At 37.7% G+C, this 19,270-nt stretch overlaps 1 protein-coding gene across 2 annotated transcripts; it reads left to right on the top strand.

The window, feature by feature from the left end:
- The first annotated feature begins 14,750 nt into the window (after window positions 1–14,750).
- On the top strand, window positions 14,751–18,026 carry LOC147509292 (metaxin-like protein). Of its 2 annotated transcripts, XM_086601620.1 has the most exons (6): window positions 14,751–15,095; window positions 15,930–16,270; window positions 16,468–16,544; window positions 16,646–16,706; window positions 17,328–17,496; window positions 17,657–18,026. In XM_086601620.1, exons 1-6 carry the CDS (start codon window positions 14,936–14,938, stop codon window positions 17,833–17,835), a joined length of 987 nt encoding a protein of 328 aa, XP_086457746.1. In that variant the 5' UTR covers window positions 14,751–14,935; the 3' UTR covers window positions 17,836–18,026. The 2 variants fall into 2 exon arrangements, with proteins under 2 accessions (XP_086457746.1, XP_086457747.1); XM_086601621.1 differs by lacking the exons at window positions 16,468–16,544; window positions 16,646–16,706 and having other exon boundaries at window positions 14,786–15,095.
- The last annotated feature ends 1,244 nt before the right edge of the window (window positions 18,027–19,270 follow it).

The raw sequence follows: 19,270 nt of genomic DNA, 5'->3' as shown, positions 1-19,270 counted from the left end.
TTGCACCAACGCTTCATAGATACATTTCTTTGTGGAATCTCCAATTTGTAAATACTCATCCGTTGAATCGAAGAACAACCGGTTGCTAATTGTGCACCGCAGCTAGTCCCTTTTGTAACCTTAAATTGCTTGCGTAATCAATCCATCCACCTTGTCTTTAAAGTAATCGTCGAATGATGCAACAAGTATGCAACATATACATAAAAGCTCTCTTGTCATCCCCGCACTTCGCCTAAACTTATGAGGAGGCCACCTACAAGGTGTTGTGAAGTAATCCTCATTATCTTTTGTTTATGAAATCACCACCATCTCTAAGCGTGTACTCTCGCCTGCGGATCCACCACAGCGTTTGTCTCCAGATCCACATCTTCAATTTCAATGGCTGCCGAGTCATTAATGCCCCAAAGAAGATGGATAATAAGCGCAACCTCCTCCTCCTCCTTCGCCTCATCATATCATTATGCTCATCTCTTACTCTTTTCCATGTAGTCATCTTCAGCGAAGTACGGAAGCGACCGGTGAAACCGTAAGGCGAACTATTACTACTAGATCCTCCCCATAACCTTTGGTTATATGTAATTCTTTTCTTCTCTAGACATTTTTCCTATTTTTAGCTTGGTTGTGGGAAGAAGATGGCTATGTTGTTTGTTTGATATAAAAGATAGAAGAGTAAAACGAAATATGAAAGGTAAGGTCACATATGATAAGGTCACATGTGATACTTTGATTTTGGTCCACTTACCAATTGACAACACATTTTATTAGATTTTTGTTCACTCTCCAAGTGACAACATTGTATCCAAATGTCTATCCATGTCTCGAGCAAGAGCCCAAAACTGTAGTTTTAACCCCTTAATAATCATCTTGTTAGACCAATTATGTGAATAATAAGTAAGAGTTAACACCGATTCTGGCGTTTTTATGCATCTCGGGCTTCAAAGTCCATTATGTGCAGAAATGTACCACTTTAGCGAGATACGGAGAGCAAAAGTCGCCAGAACTTCGAAAAGCCATATCTTTGGACTCGGACCTGGATTGAGGCCTACCTTATGTCAAAACGACCGGCGAGGAAAAGAGCTTTGCAATGGTCTAAGCCTTGACCCAATCAGAGGAGCAGAAGTGGACGAAAAGTCTGTGGAAGTCAACTGCAGCTGAAGAGGCCTTTTTGGGCCTGATTCTCTGGCCCAACCCATGGCTCCAAGCCCATGCACGAATTTTGGATCTGAATCTATAAGAACAAAAGCTTAGTTCATTGTTAATGGTAGATAGTTAGGTTAGAAAATAAATTAGATTAGTTAGCCTCCATTAAACCTTAATTCTAGATCTAGTTTTCATTAGATTAATTAAGTTTAATTTCATTTCAATTCTTGTTTTAGATTAAACTCTCAAATTATTGTTCTTGATTGATTAGATAATAAAAATAGTTATTTTGTCAATTTCGATTTATAGATCTAAATTCCATTATTGTTTGTTATCATTTCATAGTTATTAATTAGATTTCGATTATTGTTTAGTGAAATCGCATAAAGTTAGAATCTTTTCATTATGTTTAGTTTAGATTCAATGGGAAATGTTAGTTTAATGAATCAAGGCTAAAACCTCCATTAGAGGGGTTGATGAAGCCTTGATGAAAACTTAGTTGTTAGTGTAGAATTGTTTGTAGATTCTATTCCACTCTAGAAAGTCGTGTTTAAGCCATGAGAATGGGTGGGCGACTTCACATGCTAGTTATTAGTACTTCGGTAGAAATGCCATGAACACTAGGGATTAGACTCGAAACTCTTTGCCAGAAGGCGTAAGAATCGAGATACAAGAATCTATACTAGGTTATTAAGTTGGATTCGAGGTGGATTCAATTCCCTCTAATCCTTTATCTAGATTCAAAACAAGCATATTTCCATAGTATTCAGTAGTTAAATTCAACGTAGACTCATTTTAGTTTCATCGTAGGATAACACCTTCGTAAAGCTCTCATTGACTTAAGAGCGACTAGTTAGACTTAGAAAACAATCCGCTTTAGGGAACTAGGAGTGGAGCGAACTTCGCACTCCATTTAGTGCAATTAGCATTGAGAGTTGAAGCTTTGATAATAGACACGTAAAAGTATAAGTTTAGTTTACTTACGTTTTGAATTCATAGTTCATTATTTCGTAGGTAGACTATTCATTTCATTTTATTATTATCAAATGGCGCCGCTGCCATCTTAGTTGCACTTTAGCATTGTATTCATAATATAATTAGTTATTTTTAAGTCCCATTTCACCCACCCACCCCTTGTTTGATTCATAGTTTGTGGTTGCCGTTTTTTGGAAGAATTCGGCGAGAAAACGCGATCGAAGGCCGCTTCAGAAAGAGAAGCACCGCTTATCTTATCGAGCTCGAGCTCGACTTTGCCTTGAGCGCTACGCTGCCAAAAGAGCGCGACCGCTTATCTTCTGGACTTCTCGACTTTGCTTTCTGCGCTACGATATAAGCAGCGCCAGCTCCTCTGAAATTCCGGGATTTCCACGGTTGATTTAAACTTGGAATTGTCAAGTTTTTCAGTGTTCTAATCTCTTATATAAACTGAACACAGCGTAAACAAGACGCTTATTCAAACGCCGTAGCAAAGGGAGGCATTCAGTACTCCTTCTTCCACTCCTCGCATCTTCGCCGGAGGAGTTTTAATTCTAGTATAATCGGCTTGTTTTTCAGAGAAATAAATACAACACGCCTATCTAGAATTTCACACACTACACCGATATTATGGGTGAAGAAAGAGAGACTCCTCTCTCGACTTTTATAAAGCCTTGGCGATAGCCCTAAATCTTGCATCGTTTCTAGGACCAACGGGATTTTGAATTCCCCAAACATATTTAATCGTTACATTTTTCCATGGTCTAGACCATGAAAAACCTTACCAACACATCGCGTAGGATTGAACAAGTCCTTACAACATTCCATCATCCTACCGTTGGTACGGAACAAATTAAATTGAGGGTATTTTCCCTTCACCTTAGCTGATAAAGGCGTCTTGGTTAAGCGCCCAAGCGCCTAATTAAATGTGGACTCGTGGGCCAAACTTGTTCAATTTGTTTATGGAACATTTTACCCACCCCCTAAAGACGGATGAGATGCTTTCCAAGATTCATTTTTTCCGACAAAATCCTCATGAATCATTTTTTCGAGGCTTGGAATCGTTTCACCGACCGCTTATAGAGTGTCCACACCATAACTTAGCTAAAGACCGTTAGTTAGGTGCCTTTTTCAAAGGACTTCTACACCACCATAAAGAAGTCCTTGACATAATGAATGGGGTAGTTTCTAAGTAAAGGAGCCCCGGAGGCTTACAAATTTTTGGAAGATCGGACTAAAGCGTAATAATAATTGGGGGTAGTGACGATTACTCCCCGCTCCGCTAGTTCTTCCTCCACGATTAAGGCTACCAATATGTTTGAGGTTAAACCCGATCTAGAACTTAAAAATTTAATCGAATCTCTAACTAAAAAGGTTGAGGCCATTTCTGTACAACAAAAGCCTATCCCCGTCATGAATGTAAATTCAAATCCATGTAGTTTCTGTTGGAGTCCTGAGCATCCCGACTCCCACTGTCCTATAGCCTATGAACATTCTTGTTCTATTAATAGTGAACCTAACGCCCCTTGGAGACAAAATCCCAACTTCGGTTGGAGAAATAACCAACAAGTCACACCTCCAGGGTACAATAATCAATATGTTAGGCCAACACAGTTATAACCAAGCTCCTCCGGACAAGGGGACAGGGTCAGGGTAATTATAATAATTATAACAACCAAGCACAACCTCGACAAGGTCAAGCACAAGGTCAATATAGTTATAATAATTATAATGCTAATAGAGGTATCGTTCCGGTAAATAATAACTATCACAATCCGCCTATAAATAATCAACGCGACATAGTTCCAGTCACACCACCCGTGACTATTACACCCACACAACCGGATCGTCTTGACACCTTCATACAAGTGAGCCAACAACTTTTCCAAACCATGGCTCAATCTAACCAACACATTCTACAATCTGTTAATAATTTAAACCAACGGTTAGCCCAAGAGAAAGCCCAACCAAAAGCGTGTTTCCGGCGGCGATACCCAACCCTAGAGAACAAAAACACAGCCTTTTGAGGTAAACGGTAATACTAGTAACGGAAACTACAAACGTGGGTGAGCTAAATGCCATCACCACTCTCTCGCTCGGAAGAGTGGTTGATAACAAAGTAACTATGCCTATAGTTACCCCATCAAGATTCCCTACAACGGATATCGAACTAGATACCCAAATAGAAACTCAAGAGCCTACTGTAGTAGAGAGGTACCAGTTAAACCACAACCTAAGAAACAAAAAGCCAAGGTTAAACATCCCTGTTGATCCATATGCTAATTATAGAGAGAAAACACCGTTTCCCCAAAAATTAGCCATGTTAACTAGGGATACAAATTATGAGGAGATTAGGAACGTTTTCAAAAATCTAACTATAAACCTTCCCTTCGGAAGCTATTAAAAGCTACCACACCATGCTAAGTTTCTTAAGGAGTTGTGGTACTACTAGCGTAAGACCAATATACCAAAAGACGCTTTTTAAAGTAACAATTCCCAACGCTTATCCGAAAAAATAATGGAATTGTTAAGTACAAGGACCCGGGGTAAGCCATCAGATAATGCACCTTAGGGAGATTCTCACACGACGACGGCTTACTAGACACGGGGGCTAGTGTTAACTTACTCCGCTTTATTTGTATAAACAAATAGGCCTAGAGGAGATGCAACCTACTAAAATGACATTGCAATTAGTCGATCGGTCTATTAAGTATCCTAAGGGGGTGGTTGAAAACGTGCTAGTTAAAGTCCAAAATTTTACTACCGGCCGACTTCGTTGTCCCAGACACGAAGTCACTAACGACACTGTACCTATCATTTTAGGGCGTCCCTAGCAGCTCGCCAAACGCTCATAAACCGCCGCGATGGTTCGATGTCCTTGTCCTTTGGCCATCTTTTCGTTTGAGGTAAATGTTTTCAAAACTAGGACACAAGATCCCGATTCATCTACAAATGGAGAGGTTAGCATGATCGAGAGCTTAGCACAAGATTACTTCAAAAACATGTTTCCGGAGAAACAGATTAACAAATTCCTTTCCTTCGGAAATTCGACTTTAACAATGACTCCCTGGTAGTAGACGAAATCGAAGAAGAATTCCTGCAACTCTTTTGCACCACTTCTTTACCACTTCGCGAGTCCCCCCTTGCCAACAACCATTCATCCCTTGATGCTATGACGGAAGATGAATTTTTCAATCTTTATCCGGTGATCCTTTTGACCCACCTATTGAGGAATGTCTTGCATATATCAAGATTTCGATGATGGACTTGAGAGAGCTTAGGCGAGAATCATTCACCTTCCATCACCAATATTCCCCACCCTCCACCTTTTCAAAGGAACCTCGAGTTTGCACTCGATCCTTTAGTTTCTCCTGTGCTTCATGATTTTTTAAATCCACCTAGTAAACAAATACTTCCCAAGGATAAACCACTTGACACTTTCATTTTCAGACTTGAGACAGTCCCTAACTACACCATGAATGAGTTTTGTGCTAAACCCACATCCTCATTTTTTCCATGCTTTCCCTCTAAAACTTATTCCAATCCACCATATCTTCCACAACCATTCACTTTTCCACACTTATTCACTAGGACACCCTCTCTCAAAGATGAAACATAAGGTGCATGCTCGGTTATGTTATAGGTCTATTCGACTTCGCTTTCATTCCACTAGGTCAAGGCCAGAGAGGAAATCTTGGTGCTTGATTGTGTTTGGATATGTTTTCTCGTGATATTTATTTATGGAACGATCCACAACTATTTCGGGTTGTTGATATATGATAAACCTGCATATTCATACATATATTTAGATAAAGTCTCGAAAGTATCCGACTATAAAGCGACTCAATTTTTGTGTTTGGTGCACTTCCTTTCATTTCAATATATTATTGAGTGCACCATTCAGGTAACGGGCCCTCCCTATGGAGTGTGTGGCTGTAAGTACCGGATCCTAAGTCCACGCTTCACATAATTCACGTTTTCCACTCTTGCATGTTTTCTCGGTTTTGAGTCATGTTTCTCATGGTGTGAATTATGTCTTTATCGCTTATTGTTTTCCTTTATATTAAACCTAATTCATAAAAAGTAAAAAAGTTTAAAGATATATAAAAATAGTAATCTAGCAAGTCTCGGGAATCTGAATTTTAAAAGACCCGACGTTTTAAAACAAATTTTTACAAACCCTGTTTTCAAAAATTTGTTTGGGGAATGGGTGTTTGGTTTTTCCATTCTTGATCACTCAAATTCCTATTCTTACCCCACCTCGGCCCCTTGAAGAGTAGCTAGATTTCTACTTGTTTGTTGTTTTGATGTTGTCTTTTATTATTTTTAGTAGATAGGATGTTACGTTGTTAAATTCCGTGAGTTAATTTTGACTTTTGTAGTGAAATGTTGTTTGAATGACAATATGAATAGAATGTCGTTATTTTCATTGTGCGTGATTAGTTAATGTTGATCCCACCTTCCCAAACTGTTTGGGGTGGTGTTATCTATTCCAAAGATGATTTTATATAAACTTCATTCATTCTACACTCACAACCTACACTACACCTAACTTCCATCACTCACCTTTCACTCCCACGCTTCGCCTCAATTTTCAATTTTCAGCAACTCGAAAGCACTCGCCTCAGTATATGTTTGTTCTGAATTTTGCTCGAAGGCCCAAGCTTCAAGCTGAAGCGACCCGCCCTCATCTATTGGACCTAGAGCGCTACGCGCCAAGTTAGAGCGACCCGCTTAAAACACTGGAATTTAAAATTTCAGAGCGACTCGCTTCTATACGAGCGCCAGCGCGCCGACTTCCGGGACCGAAAAAATTCCAGTTTTCTACGGGTAGTTTCCAGATCATTCATAGCTATTCCAGAGCGTAATTTTGAGATGACATCTCGATAATAATACCGTAACAGTCTTTCAAAGATTTGTTCCAAAGCACTACTTATGGTGCTTGGTTTCATGAGGTGATCACACACGTAGGCTAGGAACCGCTTATGGGTCTTGCTAGCAATTGTTCTTGGACTTGCCATGCCCCGGCTGAAATACAAGACCCATGATGCTATTGGGTAGATAATATGCATGTCCGGAGTGGAGGTAAGTTTTAGTTTCTGTTAGTGTCCGCTTTATGTCCCAAGCAATTTCATTCTGTTAACCCCATAATGGGTGGAACTCTTATAGCGTTAAGGTCGCTTTTATTTCCTATATTAGTACGTTCTAACCTTGTTTTGTAGATGTTTCCGAATTTCACGGCGCTTCAATGGTATTTTTCCTACCCTCTTTATTTAAATGCTTTGAGGACAAAGCATGTTTCTTGTTGGGGGCATAGAAACACGTGTAATTAAGACATCCGTTAGGATATAGATATGTATAATATGCATTTGTTTTCAAGTTAAAAATTTAAAAATATAAATAAATAAGTTTATGCTATACACTTAGGAATATTGGTATTGTTTTCTTTCTCCATGCTCTTAACAATCTAGAAGTCTCACATAGTTGTTGCATCAGAATAATTGTTAGAAACTTAGTTTATCGTAGGTAATAATCTTTGCATCTATCTATAAATATATTACATGAGTATCTATGATTGTTTGGCAAGAAGTTTCAAATCTAGGCTAGAGTACTTATGCTACAAATCCTGTGAGAATATAGCCTAAAGCCTTATATGAGTGAAACATTTGAGAAATGACACAAGGGAGAAGTAAAATCCGGATAGAGAAATCACACACGCCCACTTGCTTGATCACTATGCCATATCCTAAGCGAGAATTTAGGCCGCTTCTTTGGATCGATATAGCCGTAAATTCAAACCTATGAATTATTTTCCGCTAGTCGCCACTGAGCCCTTTCATTAGCCCTTCCATAAACCACAATTCCTTTACCCTGTTACAAAAAAAAAAAAAAAAAAAAAAGAATAAATAAATCAACCTACCCAATTTAGAATAAGTCCGAGAATAGAATGAGTGAAGAAAGAAGAAGAGAAAAACACGTGGTGTAAACAAAAAAAAATTGTTAGTTGCTTCCAAAAATAAAGAAAAGAAGTTTCCATCCAAAGAAAAGAAAAATAGAAATAAAATAAAAACTCGAAAAAAAAAAATAGAATAAAAGGAGTCAAAAAAGCCAAAGAAAAAAAAAGAAAAATATGGCTAAGGATGGAAACAAAGTATAGAAGCAAAAAGAAAATAACAAGGTTTTCTCTAAGTTACATAATCTGAAGACTCTATTATCTCGGACTTGTCCTTTTGAATATCCATTTCCTTCCTTCTTAAACCATCTCCTAATCCCCGTAACACCTAATAAAGACCTCTAGCTCAATTAGGAATAGGTTAGTGTGATAGTAAAGTGGCAGATGTGTTTGATCGACCGGCTTCCTTCCTTTGTTGTCATTGAGATTGTAAGGTAAAGTGTGCCCATAATCGAGTAATAAACTTGAGTGCAAAAATCAGAGTGTTGTTTCTTGACTATTATTGTGAGAACCTATTTAAGGACGCTTATTCCGAAGTTCTTTAAAACAAACCCGCTAAACATTTGATAGTACTACTCATCAGATATATGTTTATTGTAGATGATTGATTATTATGCATATATTAACTTAGGGTTTTGACCGGTTATTCTTATGTAATTGCTAGAGAGATGTATAGATAGTTGAGCATGAATAAGGAAACAATAGTTTTATTTTCTTAGTCGCAGAAGTATAGATGAAGTTTGTGAGTACCTTCACCGAAAACTCTCACGAGGTTATAACTCGGCCCACTAGGGAATTCCTAGTGGTTTAAGGCCTTGTTGCATATGGTCAATGCAATCGCACTCAAATAAACGAGAGTAGTTAGAACTCCATTTTTGGTCACTTATTCTAATTTCTCATATTTGCTTGAGGACAAGCAAAAATGTCATTTGGGGTGGTTTGATAAGAGCCCAAACTGTAGTTTTAACCCTTTAATAATCATATTGTTAGACCAATTATGTGAATAATAAGTAAAGAGTTAACACCGACACGCTGTTTTTATGCATCTCAGCTTCAAAGTCCATTATGTGCGAAATAAATGTACCACTTTAGCGAGATACGAGGAGCAAAGTCCAGAACTTCCAAAGCCATATCTTTGGACTCGGACTCTGATTGAGGCCTACCTTATGTCAAAACGACCGCTCGGAAAGAGCTTTGCAATGGTCTAAGCCTTGACCCAATCAGAGGAGCAGAAGTGGACGAAAAGTCTGTGGAAGTCAACTGCAGCTGAAGAGGCCTTTTTGGGCCTGATTCTCTGGCCCAACCCATGGCTCCAAGCCCATGCACGAATTTTGGATCTGAATGTATAAGAACAAAAGCTTAGTTCATTGTTAATGGTAGATAGTTAGGTTAGAAAATAAATTAGATTAGTTAGCCTCCATTAAACCTTAATTCTAGATCTAGTTTTCATTAGATTAATTAAGTTTAATTTCATTTCAATTCTTGTTTTAGATTAAACTCTCAAATTATTGTTCTTGATTGATTAGATAATAAAATAGTTATTTTGTCAATTTCGATTTATAGATCTAAATTCCATTATTGTTTGTTATCATTTCATAGTTATTAATTAGATTTCGATTATTGTTTAGTGAAATCGCATAAAGTTAGAATCTTTTCATTATGTTTAGTTTAGATTCAATGGGAAATGTTAGTTTAATGAATCAAGGCTAAAACCTCCATTAGAGGGGTTGATGAAGCCTTGATGAAAACTTAGTTGTTAGTGTGTAGAATTGTTTGTAGATTCTATTCCACTCTAGAAAGTCGTGGTTTTAGCCATGAGAATGGGTGGGCGACTTCACATGCTAGTTAGTACTCGGTAGAAATGCCATGAACACTAGGGATTAGACTCAAAACTCTTGCCGTAAGACGTAAGAATCGAGATACAAGAATCTATACTAGGTTATTAAGTTGGATTCGAGGTGGATTCAATTCCCTCTAATCCTTTTATCTAGATTCAAAACAAGCATATTTCCATAGTATTCAGAAGTTAAATTCAACGTAGACTCATTTTAGTTTCATCGTAGGATAACACCCTTCGTGAAAGCTCTCATTGACTTAAGAGCTTAACTAGTTAGACTTAGAAACAATCCGTGCTAGGGAACTAGGAGTGAACTAACCGTCAGACTCCATTTAGTGCAACATTGATTGAGAGTTGAAGCTTTGATAATAGACACGTAAAAGTATAAGTTTAGTTTACTTACGTTTTGAATTCATAGTTCATTATTTCAGAGAGGTAGACTATTCATTTCATTTTATTATTATCATGTACCCTCAATAATTCCAAATGGGCCACCATCCCCATCCATAATTGCATTGTTTGGAATAGTAAAATGTGCAAAGTGAGGAGGGTTTAAAACCAGACGGGATGTTACATTCGCCTCGTCTAAAACCGACGGGATGTTACATTCCGCCCTCGTATCCCCATACACTATTCCCGCCGAACCTGCCGTAACCAAACCACCGCAAAATGAGTGATATTCCAAACTAAAAAATTTGCCGTTTCAACAATGACAGAAATGAGTGAAACAAATGTGAAACGAGCTTAAACTTAATGTTCCATTTTTGAAACATACTTAACTTATAAGTTTTTAAATTTTTTTGGCCATAACCTCATTTGTTTTATTGACATATTCATATAAAAAACCTGCTAATATACTTTGAAAATAATAAAGAAGACAAACAACAATCATGAACAACACCCAAGTCTAACACAGAAACTCGGTAAAAAAACTAACTTATAATTTCTTAAAAAAATTGGACATAACCTCCTTTGTTTAATGACATATTCATATCCAAAACTCATCAAAGAAAAACCTGCTAATCAAAAATTCATTACAAACAACAATCCCAAACGCCATAAGACAAGTAATGGCGCACAGTTATTACAAACTACAAAAAAATATCTACTGAGACCTCCTCCCCCTACGAGAAGGCCCGGTCGAAGAGCTCTCCCCCCTACGTCGTTGTCGCCTCTCTGGTTGAGCTTGAGCTTGAGGTACTCCACTTCCAAAGATTCTCCAACTCTTGCACACGCCTCAAGCCGCAAAGTTCGACACGTTCTTCTTGTAAGTACTCAAAACTGCGACGAGAGGACTCCATGAAGGACTCCACGATGGCATAAGTGAGAGAGTCAGAAGTTAAGGAGCTCGACCTTACTTCATCCCCGTTTAACAAAACAAATGCAAGTTAGGGGTTATAGTGAATACTAATAATAACAAATCATAAATAAATTCAAATCATACTAACCTCGGCTAACCGCTTTCGAATCAGACCGACAAATCTGCTACCATGCGCATCTATCGGGTGGAATAGGTATTCTCATATCTTGCCCCCGAGAAGTAATCATGCTCCAATGCCAAAGGTCATCATCATCAAATATCCGTGGGAGTTCTTTTATGCATCCGAATATCATGAAACACCCTGGGCCGTGGATCGCGGGCAACTCCACTCCTCCCGGGAAATGAATGTCGGGCCTCAATGCTCCGAAGTAACCCCTTCAAAATTGGTGCCCCTAAGATAACGACCTAGCAAGAGACCTCGACCAACCCTCTTCCAATATAAGTCATAGTCGCCCGTGAAACCCCAAAGTACGATGCGTCCGCCACTCATTTGGGTTTGCTCTATAGTGTGAAAGAACGGCAGAAGAATATCGAGGTGTCATATCCATAGGTGGTGGGTAAGGTATAACAATCTCTCCGGATACTTGCCGCCAACATCCGTCCCCTTAAGGTACCATGCATTGATCGACCCTATAAGTATCATTCGCCGCGAGAAAGAAAACCTTGCTCTATGACACATATATGATAGTCACGGTACTCGTACTCACTTCCTCGAACATCCGAATATCCGCGATAAGGGTCCGAAGATGAAGGACTCGCCCGTGGTTGCCACTCAATTCGACTAGCTCCTAAAAGCTCAATCTGGCGACGAGTGTTATGAATATTATGTGATAGGTCCCCATACCCCCCTTTCACGATGAAGCCCCATGCTTGAATACGTGGAATCAGGTCATGAGTCTCATCCTCTTCCAACCTCTTCAACACGGGATGCATCACACCTAAAATGCTCGCACCACCAATACCGCCATCAATAGATAAAATACAATATCAATATATATATAAACATGTCAACATTAATAATTAGATAAATAAATGAAATGAAACAATAACTTAATAAATAAGACTTACCGGTATAATCCAAACAAAGCCGCGACAAATTGCCTTTAGCGGCTTTCGTCTCAACTCATGAGGTCTAGCCGTAAAGGTATGCTAAGATGGATTGACCCAATCATAATCCCACATCCTCTCTACGCCCGAGACAATGACCCATCCAACTCGACACGTAAATAACTATCAAAGATATCCAAATAATACCGCACCAACAAAGTAGAAGAGGAAGGCACGACATACCGTGGATCGACTCCTCACCAATATGATAGTCTTTCGGCTTCTCCTTGAGTCTATTCAAATATCTCACAGTAAACCAACTCATATTTATAGCTCCTCCCTTTAAACCGCTTTCAACCGATAATCTCAAAACTCGCCTTGCTCATCATCTTCAACCAAATCAAAACCTTCAAAGAAACTCATCACGCCGTAGTAAAACCTCTAAAGTTTCATCAAAAGGAACGCATCTCCATAACCAATTGGGATACCCGTGAGCATTGTGAAATCAAGAGGGTAATCCCAAGCTCACCCCATGGAAATGAAATGTGTGGGTAGTTGGCCACCACCGCCAACTATCCCAAACAACAACGCTGATCATTTTGTCCCAAATTAGAATTAAAAACTCCCAAATGGTGTGGCGGATATAATATCGGTAACCGTAACAAAATTAGGATCCGCTTTTGATTTCATACAACGCCACCACGACATTAACATTTGAAAGTGCACAACGACTTTCCATAAGTGTACTTCCTACATTCAACAAACACATAATAATGATAAAATTCAAACTAAAATAAACTAATATAAACTAATACAAATTCAAACTAAAATAATACGACAAATTCAAACTAAAATAAACTAATATAAACTAATACAAATTCAAACTAAAATAATACGACAAATTCAAACTAAAATAAACTAATATAAACTAATACAAATTCAAACTAAAATAATACGACAAATTCAAACTAAAATAAACTAATATAAACTAATACAAATTCAAACTAAAATAAACTAATATAAACTAATACAAATTCAAACTAAAATAATACGACAAATTCAAACTAAAATAAACTAATATAAACTAATACAAATTCAAACTAAAATAATACGACAAATTCAAACTAAAATAAACTAATATAAACTAATACAAATTCAAACTAAAATAATACGACAAATTCAAACTAAAATAAACTAATATAAACTAATACAAATTCAAACTAAAAAATAATAATGACAAATTCAAACAACAACAAACTTGATATAAACTAACATAAATAATAATAATTAACTTAAAAAAAAAATCAAAAACTTATTTGAGATTCCGCCACTCGATTTGCTACGGTCGGACCGATGTTGACGCTTAATGGTGGGTGGTCCTCGATTTCAATAACGCGGTGGAAAATTAAACCCAAGTTCATTTCGTCCTCCTCGCCCACATTACGCTGCGTTCTCGACGACGATCCTTTTGCCCCTTTTTGAAAATTTTGACATTTCCAAACCATCGGGAATGCTCTTGATGTGGTGAGGTTGGTGGGGATGGGTTGGGGATGGAGAAGTCATTATGAATGGAAATTTGTGTTCAAAGGTTGTGAATGGAGGCTACAAAATCGAATTTTGGCTGGAAATGAAGTGAAAATGGAGCCCGCTCGCCGCATTGGTATTTGAGCCATCGACGGGATGTTACATCCATCCCGCGTTATAAAATATCGACGGATGTTACATTCGCCTCAGATAAAAACTCCAGACGGAATCTAACATCCCGCCCGAGATGTTTTTATCACCTTTCAGATTGCACAGCCTTTCACTTTGTTTATCACGGGGTTGGTGATAGAGGGGGTGAAAAGTGAGGAGGTGGCGGTGATAGAGGGGGTGAAAGTTATGACTTGCATTGCAAATGCTCTAAGAGGAGATGATATATCTTTAGTGGATCCCAGAGTTTTGTTGGAATTCGAATCGCTTAGATGCAATATGGCTAATACATTATTATCCGAATGTCACTTTATATATATGGAGAAACAAACACTGGCATGGAGAGTTAAAGCGTATGCTCAAATTGGGTAAAAAGGCAAATTGTAGTGTATGTGTTTAATTAATTAATTTCTTATTATTATTTTTTCGATACAAAATGTGTCTATGCACATAATTGAAATTTCATTTAACAGGAGCGACTGCAGTGTGATTTGGGCAGGTATATAAATAAGATCATACGTAAATACTAAGCCAAAGGAAAAAACGATCACAACAGTATTCAGAAAGTAATTTTTGGTCTTTCCAAGAAATTTTTTTTTTTTTTTGTGTTTTTCAGCTTAATGTATTTTGGACTTGGTGCCCGTTTGGATCGGAACTAAGTGAAAAGTATATGTTTTAAAAAATGACTTATTTATTTTTAATACTTTTTTAAAGCGGTGCGTGGATTAAAATGACTTATCAATTATAATTTAATTTACCAAATCCAACCTAAGGATTTTGCCCTTCTCTATAAAAGCCAGGAAGTGGCCATATTCTCTACATTTTCCAGAAGTTAATTACCATGTGCCCTTGTTTCTTTTGCCGCTATACCCAAACACGCCCTTAATGTTCTAAGGTTTACTTTCTTCCCCAGATAAAAAACCCTTCTCTCTCACTTTGTTTATACTAAAAAAAAAAAAAAAAAAAAAAAATGGAAAAGGAGAATAATGAGGAAGGGTTTGTTCTAGTAGCAAGAAAGCCGTGTTTTGGATTGCCAACAGCTTGCCCTTCATCTTTACCTGTTTATATCTACCTTCGTTTTGCAAACGTCCCCTTTGATTTGCGTTTCAATCTTCTTCATCCTGATTCAGGTACACGTTCCCCCTTTTATCCTATTTCAATTCCCGAACTTTATTAGCTGTTTTACATAAGTAATTAGAATAGTGTATAATGTATGTGTAGAACAGTTGATGTGGGACTATGTGGTGTCACTGATTCAGTTTAATTAGAATACAGTTGAACAAGAACAGTTGATGTTTCTAGGATGTATAATGTGGAGGGAGGGGAGTTGGACAAGGTTGAGGTATATCAAGGCATCATATTTTTCTGTGTGCTAGAACTTTGAAGGCCATTTGGGAAAACAAATATTCAATAGACAGTTGGATAGTTTGGAAAAATGAATTCTCTCAAAATCTGTTTTAGCTGGGTTTTTATTGCCCCTTCCTATGTTTCGCAAGAATGATAGAACACCGTGAACTGTTTCTGGGATGATTGATAGGGATCATCATTTATACCACCAGGAATCTGTTTTACTCAGAAATATGCGCAGATTAGGCATTTGACGTTTTGGCTTCCTTGCTGTCTATCCTCATGTCTTTGTAAGGTTGTATCGGTTTTGATATACTTTAGAGTTGGGTCTGTCTTCATCTGAACAATAAGGTAATGACAAATAATGACTTACTGATTTGAAAGTAGGAATAAGGAATTAGAAAGCTAAATTGAAAGATTAATTTTGTTTTTCTTCTCTCGACGAATGAAAAATCAAAGCAATTACGAAAGAAGAAGAAATAGAAAAATAAGAGCGAGGTTTTGAATGCTATACGATTCTGGATCTCCATTTTTACCTGTTTTTTAAAAAAAAATTAAGTACTATTCCTCCCAGGATTACTTGCATTTCTGATGTTGGCTATGATTTATCTTGTTAGATCAAATACCTTATGTTGAGAGTGGAGCTTATGTGGCCTACAACAATGAAAAGTGTGGGGTTATTGAAAGTTTAAAAGAGGATGGCATTGTTGATCTCGACTCTGGAGTTCCTAGTCAAACTATACCAGAATGGTTGTCAACAAAGGCAATGATCACTTCGTGGCTTGGAGAGGCTGTACTGTATGAACTCTGGGTGGGATCTGATGGAAGTGCTGCAGATAAAATATACTTTTCTGATCTTCCGTGGCCAATTGGAACGATTCTCCATTTTAAGCAAACACTTGGAGCGAAGCAGGTGCTTGGGATAACAAAGCTTAATGCTGAACGAAGAGAAGACGAGGTATTTTTACTGCTTTTTCTGCGATACATTTGACCAATTTTCTTTTGCATGTGTGCTTCTTTACCTTTTATGTTTCTTGTGTGTCAGTGTGTGTGTCTGATCTTACTTGTTTCCAGTTTGTTGCTATGATAATATGTGATTGTATTCAACTGTTCAAGGGCTCTTCTAATTAAGAGATGATACTTTACCATGGACAGATTTATAGGAGGGCAACCATGGCTTATGAAGCTCTATCAACAATGTTAGGAGAACAAAAGTTTTTTGTGGAAAACAAGTATGAGACGCTTTTGTGGATTTTTGTGTGACTGTCTGGTTCAGATGAGTAAAACAAATGTTAGTAGTGTGGCTGACTTCGCCCTTTCTTTCTCTGGACAGGTCAACTAGTTTGGATGCAGTTTTCCTTGGTCATACCCTTTTCACACTACATGCATTGCCTGTGAGTTTGAATGTTTGATTGTGGGTTTAATATACATGTAAAATTGGATTTCGATTTGTTTCTAGGTGGAAAAAATTATATGCAGGAATATTACCAGAAACATAACTTATAAGCCTGTTAATATTTAAAAGGGATGAAACAAACTTTGTTAGTTTAGTTTGGTTATGTCAGCTCAAGTCTGTAACATCATAGTCCATGTTTGTCTTTACTAAGTAATTCGAACTCGCTGGTATTGTTGATAGTTCGCTAAAACCTTTCCACAATAATAAAGATTGGATTATTAACACACTTACTAGATGCTTTCCAGTTTCCACCTACCACATTTTGATGTAATGGACTTTCTTCTAGATCATAGTTTTGTCTCATTTCTTTTTGGATGAATAATAAATGTATGCATTCTAGTACTTGGAGCATGGAAGACCACTATCGTAGTAGTTAGTTTCAAAGGTGGGCATTGATTATTTTAATCTATATTGACATTGATGAGTTTGTGAGTCAAGTTTGATTCCTGCGCTTGGTTTTTTCTAACTGTAATCTTTTCAAAGGAAGTAGTAAGTTAAAACTTTCAAGCATTTGAATCACGTCTAATGTTCTTAATTTTCATTATTCGCATGCTTATAGGATACCTCTGTACTGAGAAGCAAACTCTTGAAGCATAGCAATCTTGTGAGGTACTCTGAAAATCTTAAGATGGAGTTCTTAGAAGTGGGTTCGTCATCTTCATCTGTGTCACAGCCTCCTTTTGAGCCTTCATCTTCGTCGACCCCAAGAAGAACCCCATCTAGTTGGAGTAAGTTTTGATTCTTGATTATTGACAGAAATAGCTTTCCTTGGTTGCTTTAAACTCTTTTCATTTTCATTTTATCTTTCAGTAGTTGTGCATTTCCGAGTTCATCAATTTCATTAGATATTAGAATATGTATATTCACCCAGATATTTGTTTTTCTTAGGGTCGAATCCCAAACCCAAACCTAAGAAGGAGAAGACAGAAGAAGAGAAAACCTTCAGACGAAGAGCCAAATACTTCCTGGCCACACAATTGGTTGCTGTTGTTATATTCCTGTCTATCTTGGGTGGATCTGATGAAGTAGATGTCGAAGACGATAACGATCTGGATTATGATGCATGAGAACGCAAAGCATTTTATTACGCAATTCTTCTTCATTCCAATGCATTTACCTTGATACGGAGTAATTTTAGTCACTTGGCGAGGTTTTAATTTTTTTCCTTTCTCTTACTCTGAAGCTTTGTTGTCACTGTTACTCGCATAGAAATGTTTATGTCCGTTAATTGCAATGAGGAAATTTTGGAATTTTTAAATCCTTATACTCACACATTGGATGCTTGTTTGTCGGAATTGGCTGTGAATACATAGTTCTTAGGTGATTTAATATATATAGTTGAATGTAGCTGTACTTTGAGTCTTTGATCCTGGAATGGTGGTTGTTACGACCCACTGAGGGATTGATGCATGCATCTCTTGAAACAGTTGAAGGTCACAATGAATCATAACAACTAACAAGTAACCATTATCTTGATCCATAGTTTACCTTGGTCAGTTTAGATACTGTTGGTAAGATTGTTTCTCGTCCCATGTGTGTAATGCATTTGAGGGTGATATACAGCAGCTAAAACCACACTGCCTGTTGATTAAAACAATATGGCCGGTGTCTTGAGCCATGATCAGTGATTGGCTATACTAATTCAAGTGACTAGTTTTTGGTTCTAGTAAATGTAGTGGAGCAGTGCCGCAGTGGGGACTTGGATGAACAGCTATTTTTGTATATAGCCGACTCAGACGTGACGCCAGAGATATCTTGTTTTTAGATGAACAACAATTCTTGTACATAGCCAACTTGTTTGGACCTTGAGTTTGGTTAAAGAGTATAAGGCATGTTACTGTTAAGAGGTAAAAGGAAATAAGTGGTCTTCGTATAGTTTGAAAGAGAGACTGGGTGATCAGAAGAAAACTGGTTTTGTGGGTTCCGTTGGGAGAGAGACTGTTTAATTTTGAAAATTTTCAGTATGCAAAATTGCAAAATTTTGATGAGTGGATACAAAGTTTTCCAGTATGGCTATGTGAGTGTGTTATTCTTCAAGTACTGTGTAGGAATTTAGGAGTGACGATAAGTTACGTAGCAGAAGTGATGGGAATCATAGTGTCAAAGTTGCACTTAGTAACGGATGGGATAGACTATGGATAGTGTGGTGATCTTTTGGTACCTCAGAACTACCATGGGAAGTGCGGGCAAGGTGGGAAAGATAAGTCCAGACTAAGCTATGTGGTGGTATCAAGTGCTTGGGCGTGAAGTCAATTTTGCTGCCGATCAATCTGCAAGATAGAGTCTTAGTCTAACAACATAGCTGCAAATGCAGCAACTTTCCAAATTACTGGAGATTTTAATATGGACCCCGGCCCAGCCCAATCTACCGATTAAATTATATGCCACTAGCCCATTATATATACTAGTAAAATGCACGTGCTCTGCACATGAACGATACACAAAATTTATTGAAGGGAATGTGAACATAGTTAGCGAGATGAGAGTTAAGATGCTCCATAT

Source organism: Coptis chinensis, chromosome 3, assembly GCF_015680905.1.
Source record: "Coptis chinensis isolate HL-2020 chromosome 3, ASM1568090v1, whole genome shotgun sequence".
In the NCBI taxonomy this organism is placed as follows: domain Eukaryota; kingdom Viridiplantae; phylum Streptophyta; class Magnoliopsida; order Ranunculales; family Ranunculaceae; genus Coptis; species Coptis chinensis.
Note: the sequence above shows the minus strand (reverse complement) of the source record. Positions and strands in the feature narration are given on the sequence as shown.